Source organism: Corylus avellana, chromosome ca2 (genome assembly GCF_901000735.1).
Source record: "Corylus avellana chromosome ca2, CavTom2PMs-1.0".
NCBI classification, from domain to species: domain Eukaryota; kingdom Viridiplantae; phylum Streptophyta; class Magnoliopsida; order Fagales; family Betulaceae; genus Corylus; species Corylus avellana.
Genome location: NC_081542.1, coordinates 13,702,839 through 13,724,122, shown reverse-complemented (window position 1 = coordinate 13,724,122; position 21,284 = coordinate 13,702,839). Strand labels below are relative to the sequence as shown.

Here is a 21,284-nt window from a genome sequence, read left to right as displayed (position 1 = left end):
AAAGCTTTTGAGAGTATGCTTGGAAAGCGTTTTTGGCAGTGTGTTGCATTAGATTGTTGCAACGTGTAAATAAGAATGCAGTATGAAAAAAAATAGTTCTCTCTCTTTCTGGTTTTTTGAGTATATATGTTGAAAGTATTCTTTGTTAGGTAAAGCTTTTAGTCCTTCATTAAAATCATGATGAAACAAATTGCTCAGATGAATACAGGATAATCTTCCATTCAAACTTATTCCAAGGATTGATAAATGACAGCATTTGTTAGACAGTGAGCTGCTGCATAGTTCATGTATGGCTCTGAGGAACACATAGATGCCAACACATTAATATTACCATAAGTTTTCCCACTAACATTCTCTAGAAAATCATCTTCACCAGCTTGTCTATTTAGAGACCTTCCTCCTGACACAAGACAAAAGAAAAAATCGATAAAATTCGTGTTGAACAGTGTTTCACTGGTCAACAATAGGGTTTAGTAGAGTCTTACAACTGAATGGAAGATGAATGTCTCAATATTTTAATTAAAAATCTTCATTGATTCATTATAATATCTCTACATCACCTTATATAACACTCCTAGCGACAGATTTCCCATAACAAAAAAAAATTCCAACTTTGAATATGAGAATCACGATCAAGATCATGCTGACATGCTAACAAGGCTTGTTAACTTATTCACAGTTGGTAGTTAACAAGCTGTAACTCGAGATGTCTTCTGACTCCGTCAATTTCTGCATCATCTCCCCATCCCCCTTCGTTTGATGAAAAAGTATGCAAGTTTGAGGCTGGTAAGGTTAAAGATAGGTCCCAAGTCCCAACCAAAAAATTAAAAGGAGGTCCAAAATTACTAGTAATAATTCATTTGAGGTTAAGCCATGCACCCTGGATTTCCTCTGATGATTGTGCAAGTCATCCTGTTTCATGTTTAGTACATTCAATGTTGAATGAGCAGCTCACTGACTTGAACTTTAACCATTTGTATGCACCTCTATCATGGAAGCGGTGCAAAAGTCTCTTACAAAGACCACATAAAAATTAGACTTGCTGCAAAATATTGCTTAAGGAGATGAGCTTATATGCTACTTCCATCGCTGCCAAATTTCTCCTTTTATATTTTGATGGCCATTTCTTCATGCTTTTAGGGAATTGACTTTCAATCATCTCTTCAAAGTGACCTCAAAGGCCAGGCATGAATAAATATACTCTAAAGGTAGAATGCTTGAACTTGTAAAACAGACTCACTCAAGAATGAAGAAAATGGATATCGATACATTCATATCCTTTCCTTCTTCATACTGGCAAAACTTGCTTTTGTACTTTTTAACATCCCAAAGTATAATTGAACAACAAAACTTTTAGTGTACTTCATCTGGCGCAGGGAACCCCAAACTTTTAAAAGATGAAAAGCCTCCATCTACCACCAAATTATGCCCACTAACATACTTGGCATCATCAGACACAAGATAGAGTGCAGCATTAGCTACATCGTTGGGTTCACAGTTGGCTCCCTTCAAGACACCAGCATTATTAACCATTTCCAGAAGCCGTTGATCATCAACACCAGGATAAATCTGACTCATTTCGTCCATTACAAATTGAGTTGGAATGGCAAATGGTGATATGCAATTCACCCGGATTCCATACTTGCATAACTCTGCAGCCACAGACTTAACAATGCCTATAACAGCAGACTTAGACACAGAATATGTGTGCTGTGATAGTCCCCCCATCAGTCCAGTGACACTAGCTGTACAGAGGATTGAGCCAGTTCGACGTGGGATCATCACACGTGATGCATGTTTGACCCCAGCCACGACTCCCCGGACATTGATGTCCATGACTTTATCGAACACTGCCAGGTCAAGGTCCACGATGCTTGGGGGAGTCTTGCAGGGCACCCCTGCATTGTTGTACATGATATCAAGTTGGTTGTGCTTAGAGATGGTAAAATTAACTGCATTGGATATGTCAGACTCTTTAGTGACATCACAGGCGACAAAAGTAGCATTAGGTCCAAGCTCTTCCACAGTTTCTTGGCCAAGTTGTTGTTGGATGTCAGCAATAACAACTTTGGCACCATTGTTGATAAATTTTGTTGCAGTTGCCTTTCCTATGCCACTCGCTGCTCCAGTTATTAATGCTACCTTTCCTTCTAGCTTGCTGTATTTACAACATTAGAAATAATTTTAACTATCGAACCCAATCCCAACTGGGGTGGATTCACAAACCAAAGAGTTTTCAAATATTTAATGGTGCAATATATAACATTTGATTGCATTCACAAATTTTGTTTTTTGTAAGAATGTTTGGAAGACAAAGATTAAAATGTCATGAACTTATTTTTTTTGGACTAGCCATTGTTTATTGCCAATGAGCCTCTATATTTGCCTACAGGGCTGGTGGTGGATACACAACTGCATGATTAATTAAATGTATGAAGGCTGCTGCCAATAAGAATTCATAGTCATATATAACTATTTCTGATCAAAATAGACATTCTCTAGTCCCACACAATGTAACCAATGTGAGGAAAAAGTGGAGGAGAAGTACCAAATGAGAAATTAAACAAATGTTAAACTAGTCCATGAGAGATTAGCTAGAATAATCACTTGTCAAGACTATAACACCTTCAATATCCCACAAATAGGCACTAGAACATACTTCAAAATAGAACCAACAGGGGAAAGTAATACTAGAACATTTTTTTTTTTTTTATAACTAAGAAAGTTTTTAATACTAGTGTCTCGGAAAGGTCTGTGAAGATACCCAGTTTTGTGGTAATCGTAGATACTTAGAAACATTTGAAAAGAATATAAATGGGTAAATTATACTTTGTCTCAATTGCACTTACACCTCCAAACTATATCTCGCTGCAACTCGGACGTATAAACTATCAAACTATTTTCCCCTTGTGTCATTGCCGTTAGTTTGGATGGAAAACATCACACACAAAAAATGAATGAAACAAAAAACCCAGCAAAGATATGTAAAATTGAAAATTAAGTTAGTAGAAGGAAAAATAAGATTGACGCCCCAAGAAGTACCCCAAGAAGTAGCTCAATTGGCTGGGGTTCACGCCTTATGAAACGAATATTACTAATTCGAATCTCCCTCTCCTCTTTCTCTCCCCTTATACATGTCAAAACCAAAAAAAAAAAAAAAAAAGGAAAAGTAAGTTTGACAAACCTTCCAGTCTGGCTTGACAATAACCTGTAGAAGCTCTGAGCGAGCAAAGTTCTTGACATTGAGACATTCTTGCTGTTTAAGAATAGGATCATATTACGAGTATTCAGTTCAGCATATATAACTAAGCAATAAAGCAACCCAAAGTAAATTCATTAAATAACGGCTACATAAATGGGGTTCCCACATCTTGATCAATATGCAAATTGCCAGCAATTTTTCCATTTCAATAGCCCATAATTGAGAAAATTAACCCTCTACCCACATAAAAAGAAATGCATCAAAATGGGAATCTGAACTCAAACCTGACTTTTGTTAACCACGAAAATCCCTACCCCTCCCCAAACAGAAAGAAATGAAAAAAAAAAAATCTGATTGAAGGAGAAAGAAACAAAAGCAGAACCTTCAAGTACTTCTTTCTAGTGAGAAACTAACCTTTGTCCAATTCTGAACATACTTTCCCACAGAAGGATGTTTTCAGGGAGAGAGAGAGTGAGACAGAAGGGATGGTGTTGTTTTTTGAGCTTTTAGCTGAGTTCCCCCAAAAAAGAATGTGGGAGAGAGCCTTAAAAATGGACAGCTACGTGCCCCATACCCACCAATACGAGCACAGATTGCAAGTTGCAGCTTCTTGGATTGGACCAGATGTTCAATAATTATTTTTCTGGAATTGCCGCCCGGATCGTGCTGGCAGGACAAAATTAATAGAATGAGAGAGAGAGAGACAGAGAGAGAGTGGTTTGGGTTGACTTTAGTGGAGGCCGGTGAAAGGGTAGCCGCACCTAAATGGGTGATTTGGTTGGCCGAACTATTTACTTGAGGCCCCGACGGGTGTAGCCGGACCACCCTTTTAGCTAAAGAGGCAGTTGGACCACTCTAGAGACCTTCTTCAGTTGTATGGAAATCATTCCACTATGAGAATTAGTGACAACCAAAATGTGGTCGTTCCAAATGTTGTAAAGGTTAATAGTAACAAAGATGTTCTGTCAAGTTACTGCTATGAAAGTATAATCTTTTGTCCCTTGGAATTGTCCTGCCTAATGGGTTTCCAAATTACATATTATCACCAACTAAATTACTTGGAATCTTGGATACTTGGCAAATTACAACGAAGTAATTGGTTGATACATTTATGCTCATATCTGCAAGTTACATAAGGTTATCTCATGCAAAAAGTTAAAAACAACCTTGTTCTACAGTATAATGAACAAGGAATCTGATTTGTTGAACTGTGATTTCCTAAAGCCAGTCTCAAATTTACTAACCTTAGATTTTTTTTGTATGTTAGATACCTTTTTGTGGATACAAATTCCTTTTCAAGAACAAAAAATGAGAAAGTGTCACAAGCTCACTGTTCAATGAAGATTGGATTGGTATAGCATATAGTCCAATTATATGATTGTCATAATTTGTGTATAGAAGGTTCTGAGTTCAATTTTATGAATTCAATATGAAGATTGAACGCAAACAGAGGTACAAGAACATTGTGCTTTCTCCTGTTTAATCCCCGTATGTCCCTTGAATAGCTTTTGATAAATACTATTTACTTATACAGAAAAACTACGAGTCTCTGCATTTAAGAAGAAGAAATGCTAACAATATTTTCTCACAAAATCGCATAACAGGAAAGAACACGACATGTGGGCTACTTTTGGGCAATGAAAATAAAACTTTTACTTTGTTCAACAACATAAGAACTAATTGAAGGTCAACTGATTATGTAACTACAAAGGCATCTTATCAGTGAACCAAGGAACATAATAGCAAGGTCTAAAACTAGACTAAAAAAAGGCGCGACAATAAAAATCACCATTAGATGAAATAACAAATGAAAGTATATGTAGCATCTAATGTGATTACAACAGCCATGTCAGAGAGTGAGCACTTGGGAGTATGTGTAGCGTTTCTCTACTAAAAAATGAGCAAGAAGACATCGAGCCCTCAAAGTGACCAGCTCTGATTTGAAGACACTTGAAAGAATCTTGGTTGGATCCATACCCCTTTGACACGACGGTTTCCAGATTCTCCAGCAGCCTCAAGGTACTCATTAAAAATAATATTGTCCATGCCAGCACACTGTAGTATTGTTCCGCAAGTAGAAACTGAAACATCATCCTGCAATCCCAATTTTTTCTTCATGTCAAATTTCACAAAAAGACTCTTCACACGAACGCATGGTAAAATTTTCCTGGGGATAGAATTATCTTTCTTGACGATATTGTACTTTAAACAGCGTTTGTCTTTGACAGAGAAGGCAACTGTAGCATCTATTTTGTCGAAAAAGTAGAAAGTTTCGTTATTGTAAGTGGCAAATCCAAATGCACTCAACTTATATTGGATGCTGTTAAGTTTTCTCCTAGTCCATGTATCAGCCCCACGGTAAAGCACATATAGCTCCATTCCAAATTCAAGATCACGATGCAAGACAGCAACAATGCATTCACAACTAGTGGGAGGAGATGAAAAGGCTGAAGCATGTTCAGAAAGTACCGAATGGGGGAACTTGGGAAGACCTATTTTTGCATGAGAGAAGGGGCAGTAAAAGAACATTGAGCCTTCTTTAAATATAAGCAGCCATCCTTGGTTTGATGCAATGCAAGTTGCTCCATCCAATTCCGGGATGCTCATCTTGTACTTTCTTTGGGATGTGTTGTACAAATGGCATTGTGAATCTTCCCCATAGAAGAGAAACCAAGGTTCAGAATTGGATGCAGCTTCAGTCTTAGCTGAAGCCACAGAAGAAGCAGCTTGCCAAGCCTTGCAGACACCACGAAAACTCAGAAGCTCGATTATGCCTAAGCGAACAGCAATTAGTGATAGAAGGTCAGCAGGCAGATCAGACCAGGGTCTTGTCACAACTTCTACATTGTTGGTGCTGATATTACTTTCTCTGAGAATACCAAATCGTCTTACTTTAATTTCAGCATTGTTGATGCAAGAAGGTTCTCTGCGCCTATCAAAGTTGTAGAAACATTGACAGTAAGAAAGAAAAAATACAGAAATAAATAGGCATTGCAGAGATAAAAGTTAGGTGAAAAACAAACATGTAAGCATAATACTTTTATACAGAAATAAAAGCATTTATTGAAATGTGTCAATCTCAGACCATTGATTAAGTATAGTTATATTAAACTGAGATTAGTCCCAATGGATTCTTGAATTCCCCTGACTTATTGACAAGTGTGATGTAAATAAATAAGATGTCTGCACAAATCCTGAATTATTATGAATGGAATTAAGTGTCTTTGTCCTGAAATTTCTAATTAAAGGCAACAGACTCTGGTAGAAACCTCAAGTTCATACACAGATTTGAATCACTTTCATCAACCACACCCGAAACCTAAACCATTCTATATATTGGTACTATGAGTTTGCAAAGAGTGAGAGATGAAAGTGACAAAAGTAATAGTTGGAGGTAAACAGTTAATATTTATTAGGAGAAACCAAACACTATCTTGGTTGATGTAATTATATAGATGAGTAGTGACGATATCTAGAGTAGAAGGAAACTAGATTAGGGGTACATAGGACTGAGGTCCCCCGATTTGCCGGCACCTGGATTTCAAAGATTCAAGTTGTTCATTAAAAAATAATGGCCCGGATTGCCTTCAAAAAAATAAAATAAAAATACAAAACTAAAGGAGTTGTCAGACCACTCCTTAAGGTGGTCGGCCACTCCTCAAAAGAGTAGTCGGACACTACTTCACTCTTTGAAGAGCTGATCAACCACTCCTATGGAAGTGGCCAACCACCCCTTGAGGGTGAGTGGGTGGTTGGCCATGCTGACCACTCCTTAAGGTGGTCGGCCAACCCTCCTCCCCAAAAAAAAATCCCTTAAGGGTGGTCTCATTTTCATTACAGCCTTGCAATTCAATTCAGGAGATCTCAATCCGAGTACATTTTTGTGAGGAATTTCGGTTGGTCTTTCTATAAAAGCATAATAATCATGTGTGATTTTTGAACTAAATTTGCATGATCTAGACAGAACTAGCCAGAGTCATAACCATTAGCAATCAATTTGACTATACAGTAATGCAATCGTAGATGATAATTATATGTTATTTTACTCAACAAAAACTTTGTAAGTTATCACATTCATGATATCCTTTTCCTTTTCTAATGAAAATGTCCTGTTTCTTTTCAAATTTTCAAAGCGAAAGTTCGTAAACACACATATTACATGAAACTTTAACAACTAATTACTTGAACAAATCGAAAAAAAAAAAAAAAAAAAAAAAAAAGCTTTTCAAAAAGCAAAAAACTTGTTCATCTTATCATACCTTCGAGGTTTTACACAAGAAAGGCCCATCCTTTGTCAGAAAGCAGGTCTTTTTTCAGATGAAACCGTCCTCTGTTACTGTTTCCTTTTAGATTCTTCAAGCGCAAGTTACGTACAAAAAGACACATATTACATGAATTTTCACAATGGAATAGTGGGAGAAAAAAGTTAATGACTTTTTACCAACCCAGATCCTTACCTTTGAGATTTTGCAAAAGAAATTCCCATTTCTTTCATGGAAAGAAGGCTAGGGCGGTGCAGAATCTCTGAGAAGCCCACCCAAAGAAATGGAGTTGTGTTGGTTATACCAAATCACTTTTTGCATCTTCTAAATTCCTATGGAGTAATGTAAATCCACTCTTATCAGTTTGTTAAAAAGTGAATTTTACTGTCACATAAGCACCGTGAAATAGGCCGTGATGTTTACATTTCTGTTTCTATTTTCCTTTTATTTATTTATTTATTTATTTTTTTTTGGTTATATATTAATATCATTCACTTAGGCTGTGATTTTAAGTAGAAGGGAAAATATTTTTGTTAGAATATAATTTAAATGAATTTATTTTTTATTTTTTATCCATTTAAGTTTTTAAAATAAGTAAGGTTTTAACACTGAGATAAGTAGCTTATGATAATCAAATCATACCATCAAACATGATTACAATCATCCTAATATCTTATTGTACCATATATTCTGACAATTTTGTCATGTTAAAAGGTTATTTACGCACCAACAACACTCAAATCTTTATTAATAGTGGGCAATAAAATTTTATAAGGATTAATGATTAAAAAATAACATTAATCCTTATAAATACTTTTTGAAAGTGAGCATTAAAGGGATATAATAGTCTACTAAATAGTGGTACTTTATTGTCCTCAAGAGGTGGTTGGCAGCCTGGGTATCGGTCAAAACGGTCCGGTTAAGGACCTTATCGGTTATTAACCGATAATTTTCGGTTAAATGGTTTATTAACCGATACCGAACCAATAAGAATTTTAACCGATAATTTCGGTTAAAACGGTACACGGTTAAACGGTCCGGTTAAACCGGTTAACCGATTTAACCGAGAGCTTTATATTGATTTATTTTGTTGGGCCAAAAACCAAAAATGAGTTTTTTTTACTTTTGAGAGCCCAAATACTTTTTGTTGTGCTAAAATAACTTATTAAAAATGAGTTATTTTAGGGACCAAATACTTTTTGTTGAGACCCAAATATTTGTTTTTTGAACTAAAAATTGAAGCTTTTTTATATTGATCCACTTCAACTTTTTTTATTTTTTATTTTTATATATTATAAAATACATTTTTCCAAAGCAAATTGACTAATTAACATAATGAATGCTAATTAGACTAGCAAAACTAGTTAATGAAAAATGCTTTTACCAAAGGCAAAGAAATCCCATCAAATGCCATCACTTAAAAAAAAAAACATCAAACCTACCCAAACCCAAATTAAAATAAAATTAATTAATGAATAATAAACAAAGTATTAACTAATTAAAGTCACTTAGCAAAAGGAAAATAAGTCATGGGCACACAAATTCGGAAACCTGTGTCACTTGTGGGAATTTGGAAACCTCTCTAAAAGACTAAACGGCGCCGTTTTGGGACTAGCTAAGACTAAAAAAAAAAAAAAAAAAAATTCGGTTTCTTATCGGTTAAATTGGTTAACCAATAAGAACCCCTTAACCGGACCGGACCGGACCAGACCGGACTGAATTCCGGTATACTTTTTTTAACCGATAAGGATATCGGCATATCGGCTACGGTTTATATCGGTTCGGTCGAAGCCGGTAGACGGCCAGTTAAACGGTAACGGTTAATTTGCCCACCCCTAGTTGGCACCACACCTAATGAAGTGGAGGTCACTAGTTCGAATTTTCCTTCCCCCTCTCGTGCAGACATATCAAAAAAAATAAATAAATAAATAGTGGTACTTTATTATGGATATGAATTCTAAGGTCTCCATAAGAAATTAATATGAAATTTAATGGAACTAATAATTTAAGTCCAATCCCACTGATTTTGGTGAGGTTATTTCTAAAACTATTGCTCTTTGAGGTTCAATTCTTTAATAAGAACGATAACAATTGGAGACCTAATGATTAATATGTAGTTGAATAAAGTTGACAGTAAATTCGAATACTTTATTGTAAGGTGGGTGGCCATATGGTATTTTTACCCAAATATCAAACTTGGGTGTGAGGAATAATTAAGAGCCCACTCTCTCTTAGTTCTAGGATTCGCTCTTCCGATACTCGAGTGAGGTAGTCGTTTGAAGCTAGCGCGATAAAGCTCCCAAATTGTAGTAGATTTAAACATTTATCAAATTTTCTTTTTAAAAGTGGGTTTTCAAGTAATGTATCACTATCTCATAAGTTAGCGACACATTTTTCATAATAATAAATCTCATGAGATGGATACACATCATATAAAAACCAAGTTTTATGGAGAATTTGGTAAGTATAGTATTATTTTTTTAAAAGAGAAATTCATTATGATTTCATTGGTGAATAATCAAAAGCATAAAAGCTCTTACAATCATAGAGCAGAAAGCTCTAAAATTCATAGCCGAAGTTAAAGGAATACACGACATAGAGGTAGAAAACAAACAAATCTTACATTGAAATCCTATGTTGTCTACATCCGCTAACACATATCCAATCTTTGGCTTATAGAACAGATTTGCTTGGTGCAGACTTAATCCGAGACATAGGTAGCCATTCTCCAGACATGAGCAGAAGCACAACACTAAAACAAGTCTTTCTCGACCCAAAATGCCAGAAAATTATTCACGTCCTAAGCACAAACGCCAGGACAACAAAATAAGCAAAAAACTACATGGAAAAAAACAAAACAACAAAGAAACCTACAACATAGCAGCAAGGCGGAGTCACGATGGCCGTTGTATTATAGGGCACCAAGAGAGAAAAAAAACTCTAAACAAAACCAGAACAAAAGGGAAAACCGCACAAACAGGTAAGGGAGGGGGAAAGATGAGGGGGGAGGGTGCTCCCAACACCAACCCCCACCCCCACCCCCCAGAGGGACCTCAAACATTCAATTCTTGAAACATCATTTTCTTGTTAGTTTTGTGTGAGTGACAACGTGAGGGAGTTATATATATAGTTTCCCACGCATACATAAACACAAGTTTAAAAATTTAAAGAGAAATGATAAATATCATTATACATCTCATCTTTTACTCACAGTGAGTCCACAAATTTAATAGTGAATTTGCAAGAAAGATACTTAAGAGAATAATGTATAACATGTCTCAAATTTAAATCTAACAAACACACACTCTTTCTCTCAAATTACCAAAATCAAATAAAAAAATCGAAATTACAGTCTGCTTGACTACCGGCCAACCCATCTTTTCCCGTCACAAAAGCTTTAAAAGAACTAAAGAAGTTCTATGGCATGTATTATTTACAAAATTTTATTGACAATACACACTACATTTGCTTATGCAAAAAGAAATTTTTTAAAATTAAAATTAATAAAATTCTACTTAAAATCGACAATGTCAAAATAAATCTTAAATGGATTAGCTATATTATCAATTGAAAATGAAATGTTACAAAAATTTGAATATAAAACACTTAACCAAAAAATGATAAGAATGATCTGGAGACATACTGAAAGTCATTCTTGAACCTGCTTTCATAAAACTCAAAACTAAACACCTAATTAATTAATTAATTAATTAAACACAAACTTTAAAAGGATCAAAAAGAGATAATTAAATATTATAAAATAAAGATATATATCATCATCAGTCATCACCATCACCAGCTCTGATTTAGAGGGACTTGGAAAAATCTTGGTTGGATCCAGACCCCTTTAAGATGGCGGGTTTCGGAGTTTTGAGTTTGAGCAGCATAAAAGGTCTCACAAAAGACAACCTCGTCAATATTGTCACAAGAAATCTGTGTCGCACATGTAGAAATTGAAACATCCTTTGACAACCCAACTCTTTCGTCCATCCCCTTACTCAAAAATTTCTTCATTCTATTTCTAGAAAGACACTTTAGATAATTTCTTTGGGAGCAAAACTATGCGGAAAAACTCCCAGCTCTGCTTTTCAACAAAATATACGGCAACCCTATCTGTGATGTCAAAGAATTGAAAAGCTCCATCATGAAAGGTCGCGCCTTTCAGTGCACCCAACATTGTACCTTAAAGAGCTTTTATCTTTGACAGAGAAGATAATTATATCATTTTTTTTTTTGTCGAAGAATTGGAAAGTTTCAATTTTGTAGGTGGCCATTCCAAATGCACCCAAGTTACATTGAATGCTGTGAACTTTTCTCCTAGTCCATGTATAATCCCCACGGTAAAGCACATATAGCTCCAATCCATATTCAAGATCAAGATGTGTTGTAGTTTATAGGGACAAAGTGATCGGTTGACTATCTGAATTAACGCATTTGATTAACGGAATGAGAGATTTTGGACACAAAGTAGTAGTTCATGGGGTCGGGTGGTACAATTGGTAGTTCACGGAGAGAAAGTGAAAATGCATTATCGTTGATGAGAGAAAAGGTAATTACCCCTAATTTTTTTTTATGTAAAATGACTAACCAAAACTAACTTTATCTAATTTAACTAATGGGTTTTGAAAGACACCATACATCCAATCATCTATTCTTTCTCTATATCATTTAATTTTTATTTAATTTTTACTCTTTTTTTTATCTTTCTTTATTTCTTTTCTAATGATTGTATTTTTTCAACCGTATTTCTTCCAAACGGTCTTTTTTTTTTTTTTTTTTTACGGTCATTTTTAAAAAATGGTTATATATTTTTAAAAAATGGTTATATATTTTTGTAAAAGAAACAAGTATCTTAATTACCAAAACACTTTGTTGGCACCTTGTTTTCGTTCATTAACTATTGGACATGATTGCCTATCAAGGTCTTTCCCTTAACATGAGTAACTTCTTGATTCTCATGTCTTAATCTCTCATCTTCTTGAGCACACATGATCAGACGTTCCTTTATTGATCAGTTATTCTTATGTGTGCCACAAGATATATGAAAAATACCATATTTAGATGAGAGAATTTAAAATAAAGTTGACCACAATGACTCAAAACTCAACCTTTAGGGACTTTATAATGAGCTGTTATGTCATTCATTTCCATAATGTCCTCAGGCACATTTTGAAACTGTAAAAGGTTTTACTTTAAAGCTTTTCTCTATTAAGGTGCAGGCCAAAGCCTTATTGGAACTCACTAAATGTTCCTCAACGACCTTTCTTTAGCCTAAAACATTAAGGTCGTTGAGAAACATTTAGTGCGTTCCAATAAGGCTTTGGCCTGCACCCTAATAGAAAAGCTTTAAAGTAAAACCTTTTACAGTTTCAAAATGTGTCTGAGCACATTATAGAGATGAAGGGCATAACAGCTCATTATAAAGTTCCTAAAGGTTGAGTTTTGAGTCATTGTGGTCAATTTTATTTTAAATTCTCTCATCTAAATATGGTATTTTTCATATATCTTGTGGCACATATAAGGATAACTGATCAATAAAGGAACGTCTGATCATGTGTGTTCAAGAAGATGAGAGATTAAGACATGAGAATCAAAAAGTTACTCATGTTAAGGGAAAGACCTTGATAGGCAATCATATCCAATAGTTAATGAATGAGAACAAGGTGTCAACAAAGTGTTTTGATAATTAAGATACTTGTTTCTCTTACAATAAGGAAAATTATGGGCATATAAAGAATGATTGTATAAAGTATCGTGAGTGACTTGAAATAAATGATCTCATACATCTACTGTGTCATGAATCTCTTTTATTGACTCTCCTAAATACTGTGTGGATTGGATTTGATTTAGCGATCCATGTTGTCAACATAATGCAGGGTTTTCTAAATAATACTTGTTTACAATTGGAGGTTATTGGGATCTATAGATTAATTTTAAAATTCAGTTATAGTTTTGACCTTAATAATGTTTTATATATTCCACAATTTTTTAGAAATTTAATTTCTATTTTAGTTTGTTAAAATCAAGTTTGAACATTATTAAAATTATTGGGTGGAATATTAAATTAATGGTATATTTAAAATTAATCTAAATCCCAATTTTCGAAAATTAATCCCTGCATATAAATGTTGACATAAAGCAGAGTCTTATGAATGAGAAAATCCTCTATGTTATGGCATTGGAGATTGGAATATATCTCTATGAAGAATAAAATGTCGATAAATAATAGAGTTTTTTTAAAATTCTTGAAATTTACTATCTTTGGTATTTATGTGGACTGCATCAAGGAAAAGCACCAACTATACCACTAAAGGTGCCAACAAAAGGGTTTTTTGAGATTCTTGAGATCATGTATAAGTGTAGACTTTTTTCATACTTCTTGCCTAAATGGTTAGAGATATCCTATCTCTTTCGGTAATAACCATATAAAGTTTATGTATCTCTATCTTCTAAATCATATGGTTTGGGCATTAAATGCTTCAAGTACCTATAAGGTAGAAGTAGAGGACCAAAACAAAAGAAAGTTAAGATCGTAAGATCTGATAGAGGCAAATAGTATTATGATAGGTACATGAAAAGGGGACATGAAAAGTAATTTAATATTCTATTCTCCTAATGGAGTGAAGCCTTGAAAACCGTTGTGTATACATTTAACTGGGTTCCATTCAGGGTTGTCTATAAGACACCTAAATTAAGGAATGAATGGAACCAAGTTCAAATTGTTTACACATATGGGGTTGTCCTGCTAAAGTGAGGATTTATAATCCACACCTAAGAAAATTAGTTTCAAGGACAACTAACGGAATTTTGTAGGCTATGCAATAAACTCCAAAGAGTTTAGTTTTTACTGTCCTTCATTCAATCCTAGAATTGTTGAGTCTAGATATTCCAAATTTTTAGAGAACGCTGAACTTAGTGGGAGTGCTTATCATCAAGGGATTGAATTAGAGGAAGCACAAGGGTTGACTGAAGCCCCTTCACATGAAGGGCGTTTGATTGTGCTTAAGAAAAATCAAATTGATTATCTTCAACCACAATCGGTTTCAGAATAGTCAACTCATGAGGAACAAGTTCATAATGACCCTACTCAGACTTTTCCAAATGCAAAGGAAGTAGGATTAAGTAAATCTTCTAGAATAAGGTGACTAACAATCCCTAGTGATTATGTTGTATACTTCTAGGAATCTGATTTTTATGTTAGGCCTAAGGATGATCCAAAAATTGTTTTCACGTCATTTTGGGTGGAGATAACTTCACATTGTGTTTCAATGCCATGAAGGAGGAGATGAAATCCTTGGCTAAAATTCAAGTCTGCAATCTTGTTGGCTTACCAAAGGGAGTTGTAGCCATAGGTTGCAAATGGGTTTACAAAACCTACCGTTGCTTGAAAGAAGGAAAGAGAGAGGAGGGAGAGGCAAAAATTGTTGGAGGGAAAGAAGAAACCAAAAAAATTATATATATATTAAAGAAAGCAAGAGGAAGAGAGAGAAATAGTAAATAAATTATATGGATATATGAACTGTGCATGCTACATGTAGCATGGCACTATGCACAAATGCATATAAAATGCAACATGCTAATATGATGTGGGGCACTTTTACTCATTTTCTTAGTCATTGTGAATAAATAGTGCAATATGGCTATTCCAATATAACTCATGAGTGCTCTAAGGAAAAGGGCTACAGGGGAGGATCATTCTCATTTCTGATCCAAAAGAAAGAGAGAATGAGCAATCATAAAAACAAAAAAGGGGTGGGCTCCCTAACAACAGACCCAAAACAAACTAAAATAGTGCATAAATAATTACAAATGGTAGGAAATTGGTTAAACAAGTGACTCGGTCCTCTCAAGGGGCTGCACAAAGCAATGGAGGCTAAGCAAAGGGTATGGAAACAGCCGAAGTTTCTGATCTGGTTGGGAAAAAGTAAAAAAAAAAAAAAACAGCAAAGAACACCTACTAGCTAGGTAGACAGAAAACGAAGGAAGACAATAAGAAAGAGAGGAGGATGAAAGGAGAAAGATCTATTCATCCTCCCTTAGAGACCCTCACAAGGAGGTGGAAATAAATTATCTAGAGAGAAGGTAGAGCCTCTCTCTCTCTAGAAAAAGGACGCTGGTTTTGTAACCAAAAAAAAAAAAAAAATGTTTTCTTAAAATTTAAAAGGTCTAGGTTCCCTTAAAATCTAAGGTATAGGTTCCCTCAGATTCTAAAGTTTATCACATTACGTATTCACGTAAAAAATTAGTATCATAGCCTACTTGCTCAATGACGAATCCAAGGCTGGATAGACTTAAGCAGCAATTTGGTAGTCTTATGACTATGTTCAAAGGCTTTATCAATAAATCAACCGAGCAAATGGAAGAGCGGATGAAAATGATGAAAATGAGGGAGAAAAACATTGACCACTTTCTCTCAAATAAGGTGTTTGATGTAAAAAATAAAATAAATGAAGTCATCCTTTCATTTACTTTGTATAATACTTCGTACTCCCTTTTGCTGAAAGGATCACTACTTCTTCACGTTCCATAATACTCAAATTTGCCTATTTTGAGTGATTTTTCGCGTCTAGAAGAGTAGCCAATTTAAACTTTTTTTTTCTTCCAACATGAACGGTAAATAGGCAAAAGAGCCTATTCAATATTCACAACTACAAAATTTTTTATTGTTTTTTTCTCTCTCCTCCCCCTCCGTCTCTCTCTCCTTCTCCTCTCCTCCATTTTTGGTTTGCTCATCTTCCTCCACTAGACCAGAAAATCGTTTTGTTCGCTCTCTCCTCCATAACACTTCGTTAAATCTACCCACTTGAGAATCAAAACCCATTCTGAGAAAAAATTGTTGGGATTATCCCACATCAGTTGTGGAAGGGGCTGGTGGTCCGTTTATAAGTGTGAGGGAAAGTCTCACCTCTTGAGCTAGCTTTTGGGGTTGAGATAGGTCCAAGACCACCCAACACTGGTATCAGAGCCCAGGTTTACTAACATGTCTCAGCCCAACAGTCCACGGGAAAAGCGGGTTGTCGTTGCTATAATCCAAGGCCCGATGTGTGAGGGGGAGATTGTTGGGGTTATCCCACATCAGTTGTAGAAAGGGCTGGTAGTCCGTTTATAAGTATGAGGGAAAACCTCACCTCTTGAGTTAACTTTTGAGGTTGAGATAGGTCAAAAACCACCCAACAAAAATTCCATCCAATTTGGCCAATAACAACAAACCAAAACAGCCAGAAAACTCTCCTTCCATTAAATCCGAAAATCACACCCTAAAATCGACACCCATCAAGCCAAATCGTCCCTTAACGCCGCTCCTTCTCAGCCTCCAGCTCTTCAACACCAACACTCTTTTCTTGATTTTTTTTGCGGCTTTGACATTCAAGATTCATGAGAACCCTCTTGTTAGTTGATGGACTTTCCAAAAATTAGAGGATAGATAGAAAGATGTCTGTGGAGCAGAAATGCATGCTTTTGTTGTTAATCTTCATCTCTACAATTTTGGTTGTGGTGAGCGAGAGTGACAGGTAAAGGGGGTTTGGGCTGGAAAATAAGTTAGGGGAGGAGGGCCGGAGGGGTGTGCGTGGTGAGGAAAAGAGCGAAGAAAAAAAAAAAGAAAAAAAAAAGAGATTAAAAAATAATATTTAAATAAAGTAAGAAGGTAAAATAGATAGTCTGTATAAGTTTATTGTGAAAAACTAATAGCTAAATTAGAAAAAATAGTATTTTGAATAGTTAAAATAGCCATACTTGCTGAAGATGCTCTACGTGAGAGTGGAGAGCTTCTCTGGGGTGTGTTAAGACATTTTCTCTAGTATTTTTTTTTTTCATTTCTCCCAAAAAGTCAATTAAAAAGAGGGAAAAAGCTTTGCCAAAAACACAGCCTTACTTTTTGAAAAGTAGCTATAAAAGTCAGTAAGCTTGACACTTATTCCATAAAACTCAAAACTAAAGACCAAATTAATTGAAGACAAGCTTCAAAAGGGGCAAAAGATAAAAAAAAAATCTCCTAATGGATTTGGCTAAACTCCATTGAAAAACAAAAATCATCACCAGCTCTGAGTTGGAGAGACTTGGAAAAATCTGGGCTGGATCCACACCCCTTTAAGATGACTGGTTTTGGAGCTCTCAGCAGCATCAATGGTCTCACAAAACAAAACCTCGTCAACATTGCAAAAAGACACCTGTGTCCCACAAGTAGAAATGGACACATCCTCCGACAAACCCAATCGTTTGTCCATCCCCAAACTCACAAATTGCTTCCTTCTGGGAATAAATTCTAGACCATTCGCTTCCGGTGGCCGCTTCTCTCTCGGAGCAACGGCTAACCGGAAAAACCCCCAGTCCTGGCTTTCAACATAAAATCTGACAAGCTTGTCCACGCTGTCAAAAAAGCTGAAACATCCCTCATAAAAAGCCGCACCTTTCACTGCACCCAACGCCGCCAGTGGACAAGAGGTCTTGTGATTGGTCCACGCGTCAGCCCCACGTTGAAGCATGTTGACTTCCAGCTCTTCTGATTCACTGCTCCGGCTGATGACAGCAACGACGCAGTTTTCAGAGGTGGGGGGCGACGAAAATGTGGCGACATGGTCGGTGATTTCCGAGAAAGGGAGCTTGGGGAGGTGAATTTTGGCGCGGGAGAAGGGGCAGAAGAAGAAGATTGAGCCGCCGTTCTGGAACAGAAGAAGCCAGCCATGGGTTGATGCAAGGCAAGTTGTTGATGATCCAATCAGATCTGGGATATGGATGCTGTGCTTTTCGCCGGAGTTGCTCACCAAAAGGCATTCGCAAGTGGGGCTTTCGCCATAGACAAGAAACCAAGCTTCTTTTGAGGACTCAATCTGAGCAGAAGCGGTGGCAGAAGCAGAACTCCAATCCTTGCAGACACTGCGGAAACTGAGAAGCTCGATTATGCCTAAACTTTCTGCAATTGTTGCTAAGAGCTCAAGAGGAAGATCCGACCAGTTCCTATTTTCCATTTTGGCCTCACTTAGTTATTATCCCTGCTAAATATATGTGTCATATATATGAATTAACATAGAAAATAATTACAGAAAAACTAGCAACCGATGAACCGTTAAATCACTAGTTATCTCAAAAACTTAAGTTGATAGAACAATATATAAATTAAGATAGAAAATAATTACAGAAAAACTAGCAACAGAGGAACAGTTAAATCACCAGTTATTTCAAAAACTTAAGTTGATAAAGCAATGGGCGAAAGGAAGATTCTGTTTGGAATTGCGTTCGAAAAATAGGGCTTTTAAGTAAAAAAAAAAAAACGTTTTTTTTTTTAGGCAAAAACATCATTTTTAAACTTTTATCAAAAGTATGTTTCAGCCATTTTTAAGTTTTTTAGACTCTTAAAAGAGCTTTTAATTTTTTTACCAAACGAATACTTTTTTTTATTCAAATAGACTTTTTGAGTGTTAAATGCACTTTTAGACCCCTCAAACGCAATCTCAAACAGTCCCTTAATAACTTAATCAACAATTTAACACTTCCCTCGCATGTAAGCTTAAACTCTCTTTTAATAGGTGAAGCTCAACACGTAAAATATTTAATTTAAATTTTGGGTGATTTGACGGAGTCAATGTTTGAACTCAGGACCTTGATCTGTTTTTATGAGTAATGTTATAAATCTTCATAGGGTCTTCTCAAATGTGATGTGGCTTTTAAAATTACCACTGAATTTGAGATGTGGTTTATTGAACTATGATATATTAGTGATTTTAAAAGCCACATCACATTTGTGAGGATTCTAGGAAGACTTATAGTATTACTCCTGCTTTGATACCATGTTAAATCACTAGTTATTCCAAAAGATTGATATAATTAGTAAATATTAGAGATGTCAACCCAGTCCGGTTTCTCGGTTTTTGGTTAAAACTGAGGACCAGAACCGGGGTACCCCGGTTCTTGATTTTGGAAAACCGGAACTAGGAACCAAGTCCCGGTTACCGGCCGGTTCCGATTTGTACCTGGTCCGGTAACCGGTTTTTTAAGAAAATTGATTGATGATGAGAAAAATTCAAGATTTAATTGCAAAACAAAAATTAAACAACTTTTTACCCATTAATTTTTATTTCCACCACAAACGCAAAGAATATAACATGAAAAAACTGAAACTTAAGGAAATTTATAGCCAAAATTTATCAATAAGCCATCCACTTATTATAGTTTCAATCAAACACAGATAGCAAAGAAGCCAATTTTTGGCCAAACCCACAACTCAACTTAGCAAAATAAACAACAATCGACAAACCCACAACTTAATTTAGCAAAAGAAGCAACAATCGGCCAAACCCACAACTCAACTTAGCAAAATAAGCAACAATCGGCCAAACTCACAACTTAATTTAGCAAAATAAGCAACAATCGGCAAAACTCACAACTCAACTTAGCAAAATAAGCAACAATCGGCCAAACCCACAAATTAATTTAGCAAAATAAGCAACAATCAGCCAGAAAGAATTTTATTTTCACACTATTTCTTGGCAACCAAACACATCTCTAACTAGCGAGATGCACTAATGGTGGCGAAACCTCCAAGTCTCTCGCACTGGCGCACTAGAGTTTGCAAAAGGTTTCATGTGTAATGCACTGACGGTGGCGGAAGTGAAAGAGAGAGTGGCGTTGAGTCGTTGATTGAAGAGAGAGAGAGAGAGAGAGAGAGGCGTGAAGGGGGAGAGAGAGAGAAAAAGAGAGAAGCGGAAGAGTGACTTGAGAGAAAGAGAGAGGCGTCACTACAAAAAAAAAAAAAAAAAGCCATTTTTTGACGTGGCAAACAGTACAATTTTTTTGCCACGTCAGAAAATGTTGACGTGCCTCAACAAATTTTTTTTTGACTTGTTGAATTTGACACGTCAATATTTATTGACGTGTTACATTCAACACGTCAGTATTTCCTGACGTGTCAAATATTGACACGTCAGGAAATTTAAATTCAATTTTTTTTTTAATATATCAGGTTTCTGACGTGCTAAAAATGGCATGTCAGAAATTTCTGACGTGCCATTTTTAGCACGTCAGCAATCTATAAAAAATATGTTTATATTATATATATTTCAATTTTTTTTTACAGCTTCATGACGTGTTCAAACTAGCACGTCAGAAATTTCTGACGTGCTAGTTTCAGCACGTCAGGAATTAAAAAAAAAAAAAATTAAAATGAAGAAGATAGCTAGAAGCTAGCGTGCAGAGAGAGAAGGAAAAAAAAATTGCAAGGTACTGTACGTGCACACTACGGTGTGTTGAAACTTGGGGGAGGAAAAAGAAAAGGAAAAAAAAAAATTAGAAGAATAGAAGCCTATGTGCAGAGAGAGAAAAAAAAAAGGGAGAGAAGAAGAATGAATTAATTAAGAAAGGGAGAGAAGAAGAATAATGAAGACAAAAATAAAAAAATAAAATAAAAGAAATCCCGACGTGCCATATTTGGCACGTCAGGAATTTCTTTTAAATATATATATTATATGTTTCAGAAATAAATAAATATTTTTTATATTAGGTTTATTTGTATTATATATATTCACCTCTTTTATTTTTTATTTTTTATTTATTTTTTATTTTTTATTTTTTATGTCAGATTCCTGACGTGCTAATTTTAGCACGCCAGAAACCTGATATCAAAAAACAAGCGGGATTTTCAACTTTTTCCCTCTTTTTCCCTATCTTCTTTCCCTCTTCTTTTCCCTTTATAATTCTATTATATATTCATCTTCTTTAATCCCTTTTCTTTTATTTCCAAACTCAGCTCTCTCTCTCCTCTCTCAATCTCCCTAGCCTCTTCTCTCTGCACATCCAGCCGGCCACCAGCTCCTCTAGAGGGAAGA

At 35.6% G+C, this 21,284-nt stretch overlaps 3 protein-coding genes across 4 annotated transcripts; all 3 read right to left on the bottom strand.

Moving 5' to 3' along the window:
* Positions 1-1,088: 1,088 nt before the first annotated feature.
* Positions 1,089-4,066, bottom strand: LOC132170716 (secoisolariciresinol dehydrogenase). Its single transcript, XM_059581802.1, has 3 exons — positions 3,617-4,066; positions 3,185-3,256; positions 1,089-2,158 (listed from the first exon to the last, which is right to left on the bottom strand). Exons 1-3 carry the CDS (start codon positions 3,634-3,636, stop codon positions 1,354-1,356), a joined length of 897 nt encoding a protein of 298 aa, XP_059437785.1. The 5' UTR covers positions 3,637-4,066; the 3' UTR covers positions 1,089-1,353.
* A 739-nt stretch (positions 4,067-4,805) lies between these two features.
* On the bottom strand, positions 4,806-7,777 carry LOC132171700 (F-box/kelch-repeat protein At1g57790-like). Of its 2 annotated transcripts, XM_059583087.1 has the most exons (3): positions 7,660-7,777; positions 7,462-7,555; positions 4,806-6,134 (listed from the first exon to the last, which is right to left on the bottom strand). In XM_059583087.1, the coding sequence occupies exons 2-3, from the start codon at positions 7,488-7,490 to the stop codon at positions 5,123-5,125; spliced, it is 1,041 nt and encodes a 346-aa protein (XP_059439070.1). In that variant the 5' UTR covers positions 7,491-7,555; positions 7,660-7,777; the 3' UTR covers positions 4,806-5,122. The 2 variants fall into 2 exon arrangements, with proteins under 2 accessions (XP_059439070.1, XP_059439071.1); XM_059583088.1 differs by lacking the exon at positions 7,660-7,777 and having other exon boundaries at positions 7,462-7,652.
* Positions 7,778-17,498: 9,721 nt separating this feature from the next.
* On the bottom strand, positions 17,499-18,431 carry LOC132169090 (F-box protein At4g00893-like). Its single transcript, XM_059580176.1, has one exon. The coding sequence runs from the start codon at positions 18,429-18,431 to the stop codon at positions 17,499-17,501; it is 933 nt and encodes a 310-aa protein (XP_059436159.1).
* Between the last annotated feature and the right edge of the window lie 2,853 nt (positions 18,432-21,284).